The sequence below is a fragment of the Petaurus breviceps genome, unplaced genomic scaffold (genome assembly GCF_028583685.1).
Source record: "Petaurus breviceps papuanus isolate PSGF00001 unplaced genomic scaffold, PetGlider_PUasm1.0 178, whole genome shotgun sequence".
Taxonomy (NCBI): Eukaryota; Metazoa; Chordata; class Mammalia; order Diprotodontia; family Petauridae; genus Petaurus; species Petaurus breviceps.
In genome coordinates, this window is record NW_027185777.1 from 16,346,838 (window position 1) to 16,365,020 (window position 18,183).

Consider the following 18,183-nt stretch of genomic DNA (forward strand, 5'->3'; position numbering starts at 1 on the left):
ACACTAATATAGGAGAGCAGTATGTGCCCTGCTCTCAGGAAACTTACATTCTAAAGGGAGAAGACAGCACCTAACAGCACACTGGGAAGAAGGCTAGCGTATCTTTGAGGGGATGTGGTGAGGATACTACAAGCAAGTGGCCTACAAGGTAGGCAAGGTAAAGCCAGAGTTCTGTGTGCTAGGAATAAGGTAGATTGATATCTAAATATTATCTCTGTCAATAAAGACTTTTAAAAAGGATCCCTTACCCCCTTTCTCTCCCCACAAAAATGTAAACTATTTCCAAATTCTGAACTTTCCGATTCCACCACATTTGGCATGTGATTTCGGCAGGCAAAATGTATATGAATGTTTGAGTATGGACTGACTCTCAGCAGAGATTCTATCTATTGTTTTCTTTGTTCAGCTGTATACAGGCCTTCCTAGACCGAATTTCCCTCCCTGAATTTTTCTTTTCAAAGTTCCAGTTTGTTCAGAATATTTAAAGCAGGATGGGATCTTAGAGATCATCAAGGCCAACCCATTCATTTTTAAGGTAACAAAACTGTGAGAGGGGGAGTGAATTGCCCTAGGAGGCAGTGAAAAGAATGTTGAGTTTAGAACCACAAAAATATGAATCTGAATCCCAGATCTGTTACTATAACTAACTTTATCCCCTGGTCCTCAGTTCCCTCATTTGTAAAATGGAAAACTTGGAATATATGACCTCCTAGACTGCCTCCAGTTCTAGATCTATGATAGAGGTTCTTTTTTTTTTTTGGAGGGGGGAAGGTAGGGCAATTGGGATTAAGTGACTTGCCCAAGGTCACACAGCTGGTAAGTGTTAAGTGTCTGAGGCCAGATTTGAACTCAGGTCCTCCTGACTCTAGGGCCAGTGCTCTATTCACTGTGCCACCTAGCCACCCCTATGATAGAGGTTCTTAACCTGGGGTACACAGATGCTGGAGTCTATGGGTGGGTATCAGAGGGATCATGAAAAAAACTACATTTGAATTTTGACTAACCTCTAACTGAAATGTACCATTTCCTGTGATTATGAATGTAAGTGATATAACTTTGTTCTGAGAAGGAACCCATAAAGTTTTACCAGGTTGTCAATGGGGTCATGCCATAAACAAAGTTAAGAACCCCTGATGTGTGACACAAGATCTAACAGTTAACTACAGAGAGGTTTCAAACCTAGGTCTCCTGCCTCCAAACTGAGTGCCCTCTCTCCATAATTGATTTTTCCTCCTGTCTATATAGGGATCCATGTGAAAGTGAGCTTGAATATCATTAAATGGAACAACTTTGCAAATAGGCATATTCTTCAGAACTATTATGCATGTATGTTTTGCTTAGATGAGCATGATACAAACCCCATACCTTTTCTTTCTTCACTGATCCTTTCAGGCACTTCCTTGCTAAACAACTGTCAAAAGTAGGAAAAAAAATTTTGTAAGAATACGATCTTCTTCATCATCATCATCACATTTACAAGTATCTGATCCTCACAACAATCCTGTGAAATGTGTGCTACTGTTATCCTCATTTTATGAATGAAAAAACTGAAGAAGGCAGAGGTAAAATGACTTGGCCAGGGTCACACAGCTAGCAAATTTCTGAGATGGAATTTGAACTTACATCATGTGGACTCCAAGTTAGCACTCTTAGCCACTGTGCCACCTGATTGTTTCTCCTCCTATAATTTTCTTCTATTCTCTTGCTATATATTTCTTCTCCTTCACCCACGTTGCTGGACATCATGGCTATACTCTCCCTATTACCCCAACTTCTTTACTAGGAAAAATAAGAAAGACAGGTGAAGAGGCTACTAGTAAAAGGAACAAATCTCTCTTTTAAAAATTCCATTCCAGTATCTTGTGAAACAAAATATCAAGCTGTTGACTTTTTATTTACCTCAGCTTTTCAATATTTCAACAATGTGTGATACAGGCATCAGGTCATAGTGACTAGATCATTGCACTTGACATCAAGAAAGGCCTGGGTTCTAGTTCTGAACCTGAAATTTCCTAACTGTGATCTTCCATAAGTTGCTGATACTTCTCTGTGCCTCAGTTTCCTCCTTTATAAAATGATTTAAAAAATTATAGTACTTCTGCATGCTGTTTTGAGGGTCAAATGAGGCAATGTGTGTAAAGTGCTTTGCAGATTTCAAAGCACTACAGAGATGTCAGCAATCATTTCATCAGTATAGGTATATCTTCTCCCAAAGCATATTAGAACTCCTTCGTGACTTAGTAAGTCTTTGAGTTGCTATGACCAAAAAATTCGTTACCCCATACCCAACTTGATAATAAGCCTATCCAAACTGGCTACAGATTAACAATCTGTTACTGGGCCCATATTCAAAACCTTCCTTCCTTGGAAAGACTTTCCACACCTTTACATTCTGCTAACACAACCTGGGGGAGCCCAGGTCACCTCTGCAAACAATAAGACATCACAGTAGGACATATGAATGGGAAATCTGTTCTTAGAGGATTTCATAGCCCAAAACATCTGTTTCTATCCCCTTTCTTGATCCATCACGCTTTTGATAAACTCTTGTTAGCTGATTGAGAATGTAAGCTCCTTAAGGATAGGAACAATTCCTGGCACATAGAAGGCATTTCATAAATACTTGTTGATTCAGTTGAACTCCATACAACAGGACCTAATAGTGCCTGACATCCTTGGTTTTCATCTATTCACAATACAGGCCTATTTATTTTTCTCCATAGCTGTTTCTATGTCTTCTTATCTATCCATAATCCACATCAGCATCATAAATTAATCAACAAACATTTATTTAGCATCTATATTCATGTAAGAACAAGACTTCCATGGAAATTACTCCAGTGCCTCATTATATCACAGAGTTAACATTGTATTTTGATAGATATAGCACGGAGTGTAAGCTCTAACAAGCCCTCCCAGGTTGAAAAGATTTCACATCCAGGATAGTCATGAACTAAACATGTATTGTGGTCCTCAGGGACAAGACTAACCCTGTACCTCTCTAATCTTAACCTAGGTTTGTTGGTAGCTCACAAGTTTCTCTTGGTTTTAAAGCTGAATTTTGACTGATCTCAGAATTAATAGCTGTATTGAGGAGGCATAAAAAGTAAGCTGAGTCTAGGTAAGCTATTATGTCTGAACATCATGTTTATACCAGCCACATAAATTTAATGAGTATAAAGAGTGAGTCGTTCTGACTTCATCAGCATGTAGGGAAAGTTTCATCTTAACTCAGTAATCCTCCATTTGCAGCAATCTTGGCATCATATGAAAGGGGACCTACGACAAAGTAAAACCTCATTAAGGCAATGTTGGTTTATTCAAAATAAGGAGTAAATTGAACTGACTGATATGCCCTAGCTGATGACCTTTTGTTCTTTAACACAATTACTACATAAGTCCTGTTGGGGAGCTTCATTTTCCTGGTCCAGGATTCTCAACTGCATGGGTTTTTTACTGGTTCTTTTTTTTTTTTTTTTGAGGGTATAGGTCCTAATTTGTAATTTCATTGGTGTATTTTTCCCAGTGAGGAAACTGCCCTTAGCAATGCAGATTGGTAATAGCTTATAGGCTTAAATAGTCGCATGTCAGCACTAAGAAGTCACTTGACTTGTCTGGACTTATATTTTATAGGCATCCGGAACTGAATTTGAACCCAGATCATCCTAATGCCAAGACCAGCTCTCAATTTACAATGCTATTCCACCTCTGCCTTCATGTTAAATACTGAGAATAGCAATTAATTAGTTAATTAAGATGGCTAAATTATGTAACTGCATCTTTCTTCACCCCTAGTTTTAAATCACAAGTACTATGTTATTGAGAATATTCCATAAGAGGAAAAATAAAACCTGTCTCCTCTGTACCAATTAGAATTATCCAAAGGTAGGGTTAATTACCTTATAAGATCATGTCCCTATATAAGAAAGAACTTTCTAACAATTAGAACCATCCAAAGGCAGGGTTAACTGCTTTGGAAGACCTTTGGAGGAACCTTTGAGGTGTTCAAGCAGCAGCTGGATACTGCTTAACGAGGCTGCTATCACATTGATGAACATGTCCAGTTATTCCTGCCAGTTATCTATTTTGAGTACTAGAGAATATGGCCTTCTGGGGAGCAGTATACTTTCCATGGTCTTGAACCAAGAATTTCTGAGGCTAGAAGAGGTAGGGAGGGATTTTAAAAACTCTATGCCTACATCCTTGTACAAAAAAAAAATGACAAGATTGCAGTCCTTCAAATCTGCTTATGGAAGGTAGCTTTCCACTGAGCAAACTTTTTCTGCAGTGGGCAATAGAATGGCTGACAGGATCAGTGGAGAGAGATGGGAGGGAGAGAGAAGGCTGGGAATGGTTGTTGGACATTCTTCTGCCCATCAGAAAAAGAGGAAAGAGTCTTCTGCTCCATTGTTCATCAGAAAGAATAGAGAAGAGATGGAGTCTAAAAGTCTCTGTATTCTAGTCATGGGGAAGGAAAAAAAGAGTGCAGGACCAAGAGGAAATGTCTTCAGAAGACCTTTGCCTTAAAGTTCTTCCAACTCTTTCTATTCTGGGCAGGTTACTTGTTAAATGTGCCCCATGATCAGTCTTTTCTCCTTGAGGAAAGGCTTCACCGTGCCTATTCCATTCCAAGCTCAAAGGGCCCAGTTTGAAAGTCTGTGGGTATCCCTTTTCAAAGGACAAATCTGTTTTGAAACAAGGGAGTACTACTCTGTTAACACAGAAAAAGTCAGCCTTTCAGTCCCACCACAAGACTCACGGAAAGATCCTTGGACCTATTGCTCTAACTGCAGCTGAATTTGGAAGGGTGAGCTATCATACCCCATGCCTGCATTTTAAACAGCCAGAAGGTAATTTGAGTATCAGATGGTAACTTTTGATGTTTCCATGGATACCTGAGCAAGAAGGTTCCCAAAAGTCAGAGGAATTCATTTTTAGGGAAGAGTTAGACAAGTTAATCTTTGAGGGTTCTCCCATTTTGAGATTCTATAATTCTGGCTCCAGACTCTGGCTGCAGTCCTTCCCTCTCTGAAACAAGATCTCATGCATTAGCAATGTGTTTCTATACTGCAGGTTTTATGGGACAAATACTTTTGAGAGAGCCATTCCTTCCCAAATCGTAACCTCAGAAGCATATTAAACTTCAGCCTTTTTCTAGGATAGGGAATGTTTTGTAGTTATAGGGATCATGGGATGGAAGATCTTGAGTTGGAAGGAAATTTAAAAGTCATTTAATATAACCTCATTTTATAAGTGAGGAAAATGAGACCTAGAGAGTTCAAGTGACTTTCCCAGAATCCCACAGGTGCTAAGTGGCATTGGTAGGAGGCCCATTGTAGAATTTTGAACAGGAATGAATCCTCTAGTCTGGTCCTCATTTTATAGATGAGGAAACTGGACCCAGGAGATGTAGAGACACTTGTCCAAAGCCATCCAAGTAGGTGGGGGCAGAGATAAGATTAGAACTCATATCTCTAGATACCCCAATTCACTCTTCTTTTTCCCATTAGACCATGGTCTTCAGTAGTCTTTAGGTGATGCTATCCCTAGTGGGCTATTGTCCTCCATAAAACATACTTGGAGAAGAAGGAAGGCTTGTATGCAATCCATAAACTTTGTCTGCATTGGTGATAATCTGTTTTATAGAATGGAAAATGAATGGCGAGGGAAAGAAATGGTCAGACTTGCCAAATCTTTCTATAATTTATGATAATAGAATCATAAATTCAAAACTGGAAGGGATCTTGGAGGCTGGTCCAGCTCCTTCATTTTACATGAGGTACTGGGGTCCACAAAGTATTTGACTTGCCTGAGACCACATAGGTAGAGTCAGGATTCAGCATAGACTTGAATTAAAGAAGTAGTTCACACCAGGCTTCTCCTACCTGCCCCAGACTAGGCAGAACCCACTCATCACCTCCAGGAGGAGGCAAGTGTATTAGCATCACCAGCCAAAAGCTCCCCTGGTAGCATTCTTGCTTCTCCACCATTCCTCTGGTGCCCCGCCCAGCTTCATATAGCCCTTCCCTCAGGATACTAATAGTTAGGATCACCCCAAAACCCCTTGTGAGTCTTTTGTGGCCAATGGGCAGGTCTGGGCATTTCATACTTTCATTACTCAGAAGTTTCCTCTTGAGAGATGCTCTGCTGAATGACATTAGAATAATTACAGATAGAAAGGCCCTAGCCTTGTTAAGTAGGTTTCTATGTCTGCCAAGGCAGGTCTACTCGCAAATAAATGACTCACTTTGGAATTCTCATACCCTTTTTCCCCTTTCCCTTCGCTGCCCCCCCACTTCCTATCTCCTTTTCTTTGCCTTCTCTTTTCCTCCCCTTTCTTTCTCTTCCTTTTGCTTCCCCTTCCCTTCTCTTTATTTTTTCTTTTCTCTTTTTTCTCTCTTCTACAGGAAGGTTTTCATGTTTTTGTATTGAGGGCTTTAAAATTTTTCCTGGTATTTTAAAAACTAAAGCACTCTTTCCATTATATGTTTTACTACTGGGAGAAAAGATCTTATGAGAAAGACCGCAAAGACAGTCCTGGCTTTGGCTATGAATACAGGCTCTTTTTGCCTTTCGTTCCTGGGAAACCTGAGCATTTCAGAATCCTTTAACTGCTGAGTGATGGCCAATATCAGGCACTATAAACGTTTTTTGAGTGAAAAACCCTAGAGAAGTTGGCTTTCTCATTAGAGGCTGTTCATATTATAAAATGTGAGCAATTGGGCAAAATTGGCCATTGGGAGGTATTAAAACTGTCAAGTAAGCTAATGAAGGTTATAGTTATCCATGCATCTGAGGTTCCATCCATGGCATTCATTATTGTATGGTCTGTGCTGTTGGTGCTGCCTCGTTGGAAAAAGTCACGTTAAACATTTAAATCTCTTTGGATGTTATGCCTGGGTCACTTCGGTAGGAGAGGCTGTGCAATGTAATGCCAAGAGTGCTGCCTTTGAATCCGACCCCTGATCCTAAGTTGGGACACTTGACTCTTCTCTGGGCTCTCCCAGACTTTCTCTGCAATGCTCCAGAAACTTCTTCCTCCTGAAAGCTTACTTCACCCCTGGACTTATCACATTGGAAGAGTCCCTTCCCACCTCCATGCCTCTCCCTGGACCTCTCCCTGTGATTGACTGGCTTTTCCCCAAACTTCTCTTTTTAGGAGACACAGACCAGCCATGTGGTTATTCCTCTCCAAGCTGACTTCCTGGCTCTCCTAGACTTTCTTTTCAGTGTCCTCAGGCCTTCATTCCACCCCTTCCTCACCCCAAATTCCCAATTATTCAGTTCTCTTTTATTTATCATCTTTTTCCATTAGAATTTTAACTCTTTGAGGTCAAGGACCATCTTTATTTCTGCCTGTATTTGTATTTCAACATCTATGCCAAGAGAATCCAAAATGGGGTCAAGAGGAATCTGACAGGACTGAACCACAACTTGGTATTCTGGGAGTGGAGCTCCAAGCAGTCAAAAAATGCCCACTTTTTATTTACTGAGAAGTCAATAAATGACTTCTCCATCCTCAGTTTCTTCATTCGTAAAATAGCAATAGTAGCACCTGTAGTGCCTACTTCACAGGGCTCTTGTGTGAATCAAACATTCTAAAATGCTTCTTGAGGACATAGTCTACTCGCTGACTAACTGAAAGTGTAAAGGAAAAGATATTGAATGTAGAAACCAAAGACCTGAGTGCAGTCCTAGCTGTCATATTTTAGTGTTTTTTTCATTTTACCAAAATTTCTTTTCTCTCCCTCTCACTTCCTCTCTTTTTGAGAGAAGAGAGAGAGAGAGAGAGAGAGAGAGAGAAACACACACATAATTGAGCGAGTGATGAGCAAATTCCTGTGTTGGTCATGTCCAAAGAGTATGTCTCATTCTATGTTCAGGCTCATCCATCCCCCTGTGTCAGGAAGCAGGTGGCATGCTTCATCATAAATCCTTTAGAATGTGGCTGGTCAGAATTCTTTAGTCTTCCAAAGTTGTTTATCTTTGCACTGTTGTTATGGTAGAGATTGTGCTGCTTTTTGAGCCAAAATACTCACTCAATTCAGTCCAGCAAACATTTATTAATCATCTACTATGTGTAAGGCACTGTGCTGGGCACTTGAGCACTTAAAGATTAAAAACTGATATAGTCCCTGCACTCAGGGAACTTCAATGGGTGGGTATGAAAAGAAGTAGAATACAAGGTAATGAATCAAAAATAATCTATGTTCTGCTAGATCCTGGGAATTCAAAGACAGAAGGTATAACAATTCCTGCCCTCAGGGAGCATTCTAGTGGAGAGAGACAACATGTGTGCATGTGTATACACATAGATATAAGTATATACAGAATAAACGTACATACTCATATATATGAAACAAAGACAAAATAAACTCCGTCGATGCTAAGCACTGAGGATACAAAAAGAGTCAAAAGTTGAGAAAGGCTTCCATAAGAAGATGGGATTTTAGTTGGGGCTTAAAGGAAGACATGGAAACCAGTAGATATGGAGGGATGAAGAGGAAAGGCATTCTAGGCGTGGGGTACAGTCACAGAAAATGCCTACAGCTATAATAAAAGCTAACATGTACATAATGCTTTAGGTTTTGTAAAAACCCTTTACATATCATTTGATACAAGGAAATTGAGTGAAAAGCAGGTGTTCAAATATAGTGCTTTTGAAAATCTTGAGGAGTCACTTTCAGTTGAATGAGAATCATCTATGAAATGAGAATGTTGGCTGTGTGCCCACATAATTCTTATGTAGACAAGTTGAATTAAGATAGGTATAAGTGTTTGACAAACTATGAATTGCCAGATAGATAGAAAGTAGCCTGGCACATGGTAAACACTTAATTTACGTTTATTTTCATATTATTATACATTTTATACAATTATACATATTATACAATATTATACATATTATTATACATTATATACTTATTATTCATATATGTTTATTGACTGATATCTTCATAAGGAAGATCTATTTTAAGGCTACTAACAGGACCACTGAGTTGCGCTTCATTATGCCTAGGGGGGACCAAAGGAGGAAATGCAGATGACTGTTCACAAACCACAAAAAAGAATCAGATTGGTGTAGTGAAAAGAGTGTATAAAATTGTATGACCTTTGTAAAGTCATTTAATCAGTTTCCTCATACACTAAATAGGGAACTAATTCTTATAGTAAAAATCTCAGAATTATTTGGAGGATTCTGGGAACTTAGATTTAGAAATTAAGTGACCTTAAAGTTCATCTAATTCAACCCTCACAGAAGAGGAAACTGAGACTCTGAGAGGTTAAGTTATTTGTCCAAGGTCACACAAGTAGCTAATGTTGAAGCTGAGATTTGAACCCAGGTCCTCTAACACCAAATCTGGTGTTCATTCCAGTATATCATGCAGCTTCTGTATGGAAAACACTCTGTAAAACATTATTTTTCCTTATTAATTTTAGTTTTCTTTACCCGTGTTCATTCCCAAGCCTCCGCTTTTGTTATCCAAATCAAATTCAGTCCATTCTTCCAGGGCAGATTCTTCTTCCTTCTGTATTTTAAAGTCAGTAACACACAGTTAGCATTTAATTGTTCTTCAGTTGTTTCTCATCTGTTTCCTGACATCCTCTTCCCACCCAGACCATCAGCTCCTTTAGCAGGCAGAATTGATGGCTTATCTTTCTTTTGTGGTGAGCCAACCCCAGGTCGTATCTGTTATATTCCTGGATATGGAATGGATGCAATAAATAACTGCTTAATTGATTATTTCCATATATAAAATATTAGCACATCTGACAATGGCAATAGCAAGAAAGGCTGTCCTTTCTCTGAACCTAAAGGATGCTTTGGCAGCAAATGGAGATGTGATTAGAGGACACTGAATTCAGTATGTGAGGAGATTTCTAACATATGACAATAAAAGGCAGTGAGTTTTCAGAGTGAACGTTTCAAACATAGGAATTATAGACAAGAAAGAGCTGCTGTTCATATTTTGAAGAGACTATGTATAAAGAAGAAAGGAGGCATTTGCTTCTTTCTATGTCCTTTTTTTTTTTAAAACATGTGTCTGCCTCAGGCATGGATCTGGATAACAAAGATATTTGATTTTGATTTATCTCTTCAAGGGTTAATTTTTTATTTTAGTTTTTTTTAATAGTAGGAAAGGAATGTCCATAAAACTTGTCCTTTTTTGTCTGCAGTAGAATTTGTGAACTTCAGTATGGTTTGGAGACAGGCAGTGAGAAGAATGGCAAAGTGGTATCATTTCTTGGCTATTTGGCTTGTCCTAATGTATCGTTTTAGGGTCAGGGACAAAGACAAGGTGTTCTCTTCCAAAAAGTCCCATCTTTCTTAGTTTAATCTGCTATACCTCCTCAGAAACTAGGTAGTTCATTCAAAGGAAGGTATAAAGCCATCTCAAACTACCAGTAAGATCTTTAGAGTTACTTTCCCTGACAAAATAGTATTCCTCTTCTAATACTGGGGCCAGGTTCATACAATGCAAACAGACTTCAGAAAAAAGGTACGATTTAGTCATAACCAGCAATTTGGTTCAAGCTCTAAACAATCATAATCCGAGGACAAAGGCAAAATTGAATGGGTTACCCTCAAACTACTGACCAGTCAGGAATTCCACCACTCTGGGTTGGGATGTCAATTCAGTTAGACATTTTCTAATTCCCTTTGTGCACCATGAGAGACTCCCTGGTATAATGGATAGAGAATAGAGCTTGGAGTTGGGAAATCCTTCATCCAGGACATCTCTGATGCATAATGAGTGACCCTGGCCATGTCAATTAATTTCACAATGTTTCAGGCAATTCCCCAAGACTCTAAATTATAGAGAGTAAATTGCTTGAGTAGAGCGTTTCATGCAAGTAGTTTCCTATATGGATGGATTGAGGGGGCAAGGAAGAAGTATATGCCACTATATGATGTGCTGAGAATGCAGAGGAAAATATTGTCTCTGCCCTCAAGGAGCTTCCATCCTACATAAGGGATGTAACATCTACATTTTCCTAGCTGAGTTGTCCATCTTACTCAAATCTTTCCATCTGCCAAGAATGGAAGCAGTCAGGACAATTTGGTCTTCTTTCCTTTAGGGAAAGGGAACTATACTACATGACTTTTCATCTTGGAGCCACATGAAGAAAGGGCCAAAGATACCCTCTCTCTAACCAATTCAATTCAGTTAAACAGGCATGACAGATGAAAGTTTCGCAGACTATTAAGTGTTGATATGCATAATAACATTTATACTCTATCCACCAGATCTTATTTCTTGTTTGTTCTTTACAATATTTGTGATGAATTTATGATCTGAACTTGGTTTTATTTGTGAGGAAAACTTTACCTGATTTGGGTCGGATTTAAGAATGGATCATCATAAGCCTACAGATTTTAATTTTTTTTAAATAGGGGATGAGAGATAGACAACTCATGTGTTCCTTTGGTTCCCACATCATGCTAAGCTATCTAGAAGGAGGCACTGGGTACATTGGCTAGAACCCTTGTGGAGGTTTTATAGAAGCACATGAACATGAGTTATATCAGATGAGAAGGTGTGAATGAAAGAATGGATTGCAGTTTCTATTGATGGAAGGAATAGCCATGTCTGTGAAATCACAAATTAACTAAAGTAATGAAGAGCACCCAGTTCATGGGTCACTGTATCCAGTGTTTGCACATTGCTCATTTGTCTTATCTCTTTGACTACTTTGGAAATTCCCAGAGGGTAGGGGTTAATGTCTTCTATACCCTGTCTAGTAGTTTGAAGGTACTGAGTACATTGAACTAGATTGAGTACTATTGATTGGGCTCATGTGGGCTCATGTGGGCAGCAATTTGATTGATTCTTTCCATTTTTACCCAATCCCTGTGCAATAGACATCATTAAAATAGAGAATCAGTTCCAATATGACTATCTATTTGCAGAGCTTCTCTGTTGATTGACAAGGTAGGTAAGAGAAAGAATAGAGATTTTTAAAAATCTTAGGGGATTTCAGCCACCAAAACTAAATCCCTGCCCAACTGTGACACTATTTATCCCTCCTATAATACTACCTTACTGATTTTCAAAGTAATCTCAGTGAAAGACTTAGAAATAGAATGTTGCAGCTTAGCCATAGAAGCATCTTCCCTTCCCTGTTAAGGATATGTGTCTGTGCACATTTACGTCTACGGTTATAACACCTGTTAACAGTTGTTCAAGTCATAGGGAATGGAATTGCCATACATCTCTCCTATAATATGTCTTAGCCTCAGGTCCTTGTTAGAAATGAAATTTGCGCGGTAGAGGTACAGCAATAAAAATCCTAATGGCATACCCAGGGACAATATGTTTTTAAAAATAACTTTCATAGCAGTCACCTTGACCACACAAAGCCATTCAGATTTCTAAATTCAAAATTTTTGATGGATTTTTCTCCCCCCAACCACAGCCCTAAACCTCTCCCCCCAAATTGGTTTTCCAGATTGCCCAATCTTTGATAGTATTGAAAACATTTACAAGTGTAATAATAGAATGCCATGCTTCCCCCTCCCTCCCTTTAATGTCTTTTGCAGACCAGAAGCCCAAAGCTTTCTCAAAGCCCTCAACCACCCAATTTTGGAGACCAGGCTGAGCATCTGTCAGAGGCATCTGCTGATTCTTTGGAAGCCATGTCAGAAGGAGAGTCACCGACTCCCTTTTCCAGAGGGAGCCGTACACGGGCAAGCCTTCCAGTCGTGAGGTCAACCAACCAGACAAAGGAGAGATCTCTGGGTAAGTTCAGAAATGAGCTTACATGCCCTGTATTGTTCGTTGCCTGTGTATATTTCACATTTTTTTTCTTTTGAGCACATGAAAGGCAGTATGGCCTGTTTATTTACCGGATCTTTGAAAGAGAAAGACATTGAAAAGGTTGAAATATACACCCATCTCAATATTAATCTAAAATTGGTCTTGATCTGTTAAAAATATATGTGACAGACAATGCAACTTTCTTTCCCCCAATTTAATCTCCATTTGTTCAATTTAAGTAGCAAAGGGTTGCAGATTCAAATCACGGATACATATTGCATTCATTTTTCTCCTTCAGTGTTATTTGCTAGATGCGGGTCATTTGCTGGATGCAAGAGGTTTCAGGTTTTGGTGACTTGTTTGCTCACTTCCTCAGGACTACACTGTACTGGCTACCCTGTCATTAGATTATGAAAATAATGGTAATGATGATAACCTATGATGATGTGGTACTTTAGGGTTTGCAAACTGCTTTATACCCAGCAACCCTGAGAAGCAGGTAGAGTAGTCCAAGTATTATTGCTTCCAGGAAATTAAGGCTCAGAAAGATTTAATGAATTGTGTACAGTCATACAGCCATTGTGTTCAAACTGCAATTTAAACTCAGGTCTCTCCTGGCTCAAAGTTCAGTGCTCTTAGCCTAGGGTATCCTCATACAGCTGATGAAGGGATAGTGTAAACCAGAAATTTGTAAGGTCAATCACCATTCTCCTCACTGCCGCTCTAAACCCTACTGAAATTCACAAATTCTACTATAAACTAAACCCATACTATGAAAACTGAGCCATCTTTTTTGGAGTGGCCTTTGACTGAAAAGTTAATGATCAGACCGTGAGAAAGTTATTCTTTTGAATTTCCAGATGATGCTTATTTATCATGAGGACTGTATAATCTTCTCTCCTTCAAAAGACAGACATTTAAGAAAGGGTTGAAACTATTAATCCAGTCTTTGTGAACTTTCTCCTTCCTGGACCATGGGATTGGCCAGGTAAAATGCTTCTTTGCCCTGTTTTTCCATAGGACTAATCTGCCTAGTCCAGTATTACTTGAATAGACTGGGACTGATTCAGCTAGTTCCTTCCCTCTTTTCTCCTCTTCATTCTTTCATCACTTTTCTGTTTTTCATCATTTTTTTTGCTTTTTTTCCCTTCTTTCCCTTTTCCCTTCTTTCCTTTTATTTCTATTTTTATTCTTCCCTTCTCTGTATTTCATTCATTCTTTCCTTTGATTTTTTATTTTGTTTTATTTTCTCCTTTTCCCTTCTCCTTTTTTTTCTCCTTTCTGAATAGGGGATGCAAGTATCATTCTTCTTTACCCTAATTTTCCTATGTTCCACAGGACTAATCTGCCTCGCCTAGACTTACTTGAGTAGAAATTGTATATTGTGGCAAGGTGGTATTTGAAGGGGAGAGCATATAAGAAAAGGTTTAATTAATCAGAAAGGCTCAAAGTATTGACCAGTGCTGATGACAGTAGTGGATAAACCAATATTCTAAAATGTTATAAATTCTTTGCTTAGGGGAGAAGAATGATGATATAGGAATGTATCTTGGTCCTGAACAACCATTTCATACAATTCAACTGTAAATGTCATTCAATACTGAGTGGAATTGACTGTTCTAAAGAGCCTGCATTATGTGATTATTGACAATGCCAGTAATACTATGTTCAATATTTGGAGGTCTGTCATTTCATGTGTGGCTACTCTCTAAACTGACAGAAATTACAACCTCACTGTGACTTAATTGTTTGTCCTTTGTTTCTGAAGAGGACCATGGCATCAGGGAGGTGATGACATGACTTGCAGTTGACTTGGATATAAGTGAGGCAGGGCTGTGCAAGGTCACCAACCTCACTTTCTCCTCCAGAGCCTTCTGGGTCCAGTGACCAGATATTCATCAGGATAACTGGAGATGACCCAGGATGCAGTGAGAGACCCTGGCCCCAGATATTCATCAGGATGACTGGAGATGACACAGGATGCGATGAGAGACCCTGGCCCTATTAGGCTAAGACCTTTCCAGGCTCTCACTTGATGTGAAGTAAAGCCCATGCACTAAATAGGCCTCTTTAAGAAGTAAGTCAAGGGATGGCCCCTTTAATTAGAAAAAAAGAAAAAAATCAAGCTGGGAGGGCAAGACCCTTAGGCTTACTGTTCCAAAGAGAAATAGTTACCATTGACTTTTGAAAGTCGTCGCTGCTTCAGGGTGATACATTTTTTTTGGCAGCAACAACTGTTGCTTCCTGTATTTCCCTAGTGCTGTGATAACATAATCAGGGCATCACTGGGCTCCTATTCAAAGGCTTTCTTCTCAATCAATCAACAAGCTTTTATTAAGCATCTGCTTTGTACCAGGTACCGAGCTAAGTACCAGGGATATAAAGACAAACACCGAAACAGCCCCTGCTTTCTAGGAGCTCATGTTCTTGTAGGGGAAACAACATGTGCATATAGTAGTAAATATAATATAGGAAAAAATAAATGCAAATTTGGAGGAAGAGAAATAGCTAGAAGAAGCCTTCTGTAATAAATGACTCTTAAGCTACGCTTTGAAGGAAAGCTAAGTATTTTAAGAGATGTAGGGAAGGAGTAAGTGCTTTATACACACACAGGGGAGGCTGGAAACAATGTCCTATACAAGGAATACTAATTAGACCAGTTTGGCTAGGACATAAAATGTAGTAAGATAATAACAAGATTGTGATTGCCACAGAGGCTGCATTTATTCTGGAAGTAATAAAGTATACACTGGAGCTTCTGAAAGAGAAGAAAGACATGGTTAGACCCTTAGGATTATTACTTTGGGCATCTTGCAGGAGGATGCAGTAGAATGGGAAGTGATCAGAAGCAGAGAGGCCAGTTAGGAAGTTAATGCAGTTGTCAACCTGAGAGGGGATAGGAGCCGCATCTAGGGTAGTAGCTGTGTGGGGGGAGACCAGGGCACAGAATCAAGAGATATTTGGGAAGATGAGTCAATAAACTTGACACACTTGGCTATGGAGAGTCAGAGACGACTGCAAGGTGGCAAACCTACATTGGAAGGTTGGTGGTGCCTGTGACACAAGCAGAGAAGTGAAGACAAGTGGCGGATATCAGGATAAAAAATAGTTTGATTTTGAACATGTTGAGTTTGCGATGCCTATGGGATAGCTGGTTGGAAATGTCCAATAGGCCATTGGCGACATGAAACTGGAACTCAGGAGAGAAAAGTATGAAGATTTACACACACACCAAGCATGCACACACACACATGCACACATACATATGCATGCACACATATACTTACACATGTGTGTGCATGTGTGCGTGTCCTTGCATGCAGAGTGCTTTAAATACATTTATGCTGTGTTGAGAATTCTTTTCTCCCTGGCCCATTAAACAAATTTTAAAATCATTAAGTAATTAAGATGAACTACATTAAGTAACTAAGATTAATATGAACATGTAAATACACATGTGTGTCTTAGAGTCATCTGCATGGTGATCATAATTCCATGGGAGCTGATAAAATCATAGAAAGAGAAAGGAATATATAATACAGAGAAATAAAGTGGGTCCAGGACAGATCCATGGGGGAAACATGAGCAAGACTGAGCAAAAAGAAATGCAGAAGGAGTAGTCAGACAGGAGAGTTATTTCAGAAAACCTAGAGAGGAAAGGATTTTCAATCAGAAAAGGTAATCAACATTGTTAAGTACTACAGAAAAGAATAATCCTTGGAAACATGGCATTGAAGAGATCATGGGTAACTTTGAAGATAACATTTTCAGTTGAGTGTTAAGGTCAGATGCCAGTTTGAAAAATGAGTGAGAGAAAAGGAAGTAGAGATAATGAGTGTAAATGGCTTTTTCTAAGAGTTTGGCTAAAATGGGGAATGATATAGGAGAGCTTGAGGGGATGGTAGGGTCAAGTGAAGGTTTTTGTTTAAAGATGGGAGAGACTTGGGCATATTTATAAGCATCAAGAAAAGAGCCAGGAGAGATTGAAGATTAGAGAGAGAAGGGAGAAGATTGTGGGACAATCTGCCAGAGTAACCATTATGGGATGGGATCAAGGGTATAAGTAGAGGCCTTACTTTAGCCTTGGCAAAGAGAAAGGCCACCACTCCATCAAAGAATAGAGTAAATAGGAAAATGGGGGATGGTGAAAAGAGGATTAAGGAGAGGTCTCATGTAGGTTGTGGCAAGAGTTGGTATGGCATGTTGGGCCGAGCCTGCCAAAGCTCACACTCCAGTGGAATAACCTTCCATAACCTCCATGCCAAGACAAGGCATCACAGAAAGACTTTGGTAGAAAAATTCCACTCTTTTGAAATTCACTTTTCATTGAGGTCAAGAATGATTTAATAATATTCACCCATTTAGGGGGGATTATTTTTCCTGTTCATAAATTCTTATGTGATTTGTTGGTACTATTTTTCTTACCAGTCGCCTAATGAATTTTTAATTTATAAATTGTTACAAATCATAACTATCATTTTTTTCCTACCAGTTTAGAATACATTGTTTATCTGTGCCTCTTTTCATATACTTAATAGCTTAAACTGAACTTAGATTTTTGGGACACTGTATGCATACAATGCATATACAATGTATAATTGTGAACACTTATTCAAAATGAATTTAACTTTTCTCACTTTGATACCAGCATTATAATAAATATCCTGTACTTTTATGACAGTTTGAACTTTTCAAAGTACTTTCACATCTATTCTCACAATAACCCCGAGACTAGTAAAATAGGCATTCTTATGCCCATTTTAACTATTTGGGGCACAAAATAGCAAGGGAACTAACCCAGGACCACAAGAAGAGGAATTAGAAAGGTGGAAGGAATTCCAGTGATTACCCACTGCTACCCTTTCCCCCCAAAAGTATCCTCAGTACAATATACCCTATAAATGTTCTAGTCTGTGCTTAAATATTTCCACTGAGAAAGGACCTGCTCTTTCCCAAGGCATCCTCTTACATTTTGGGGTAGCTCTAGTTATCATAGTATCCTTCCATGTCCTAATTTTCACCTTGGATCTTTCTACTCTTTACTACCCATTCTGCCTTCTAGGGACAATCAGAATGTCTCTCCCATTTTACAAGCAGAATAAGCCTTCTTCCATATTACAGCCCTTCAGGTTCTAAACCATTATCATGTCCTTCCTTGAACCTTCTGAGACTTTTCAACATGATATCTTCCAGTCCCGAATAGACTTGGGATTAAGTCCCACAATCCCAAATCCTGACAGGCCTCGTGCCCTTCTATGAAATCAGAGAGCCCATAATTCAGCAGCACAACATAGATTGAAGACAGCGCCTGCTGCAGAAGGCAAGGAGGTAGAAGGAAATGGGGAGCTACAGGTTTAAAAGACACCTCCTATTCTAGGAAGGAAGGAAGGAAGGAAGGAAGGAAGGAAGGAAGGAAGGAAGG

General features: G+C 39.2%; 1 protein-coding gene across 17 annotated transcripts in view; it reads left to right on the forward strand.

The window, feature by feature from the left end:
• KIAA1217 (KIAA1217 ortholog) overlaps positions 1-18,183 on the forward strand; it is a 586,069-nt gene that overhangs the window by 377,376 nt on the left and 190,510 nt on the right. For all 17 annotated transcript variants that reach the window (XM_069086314.1, XM_069086315.1, XM_069086298.1 and 14 more), the window contains one exon: positions 12,545-12,743. In XM_069086314.1, coding sequence (XP_068942415.1) covers positions 12,545-12,743 — 199 coding nt within the window. The remainder of the gene's footprint in view (positions 1-12,544; positions 12,744-18,183) is intronic.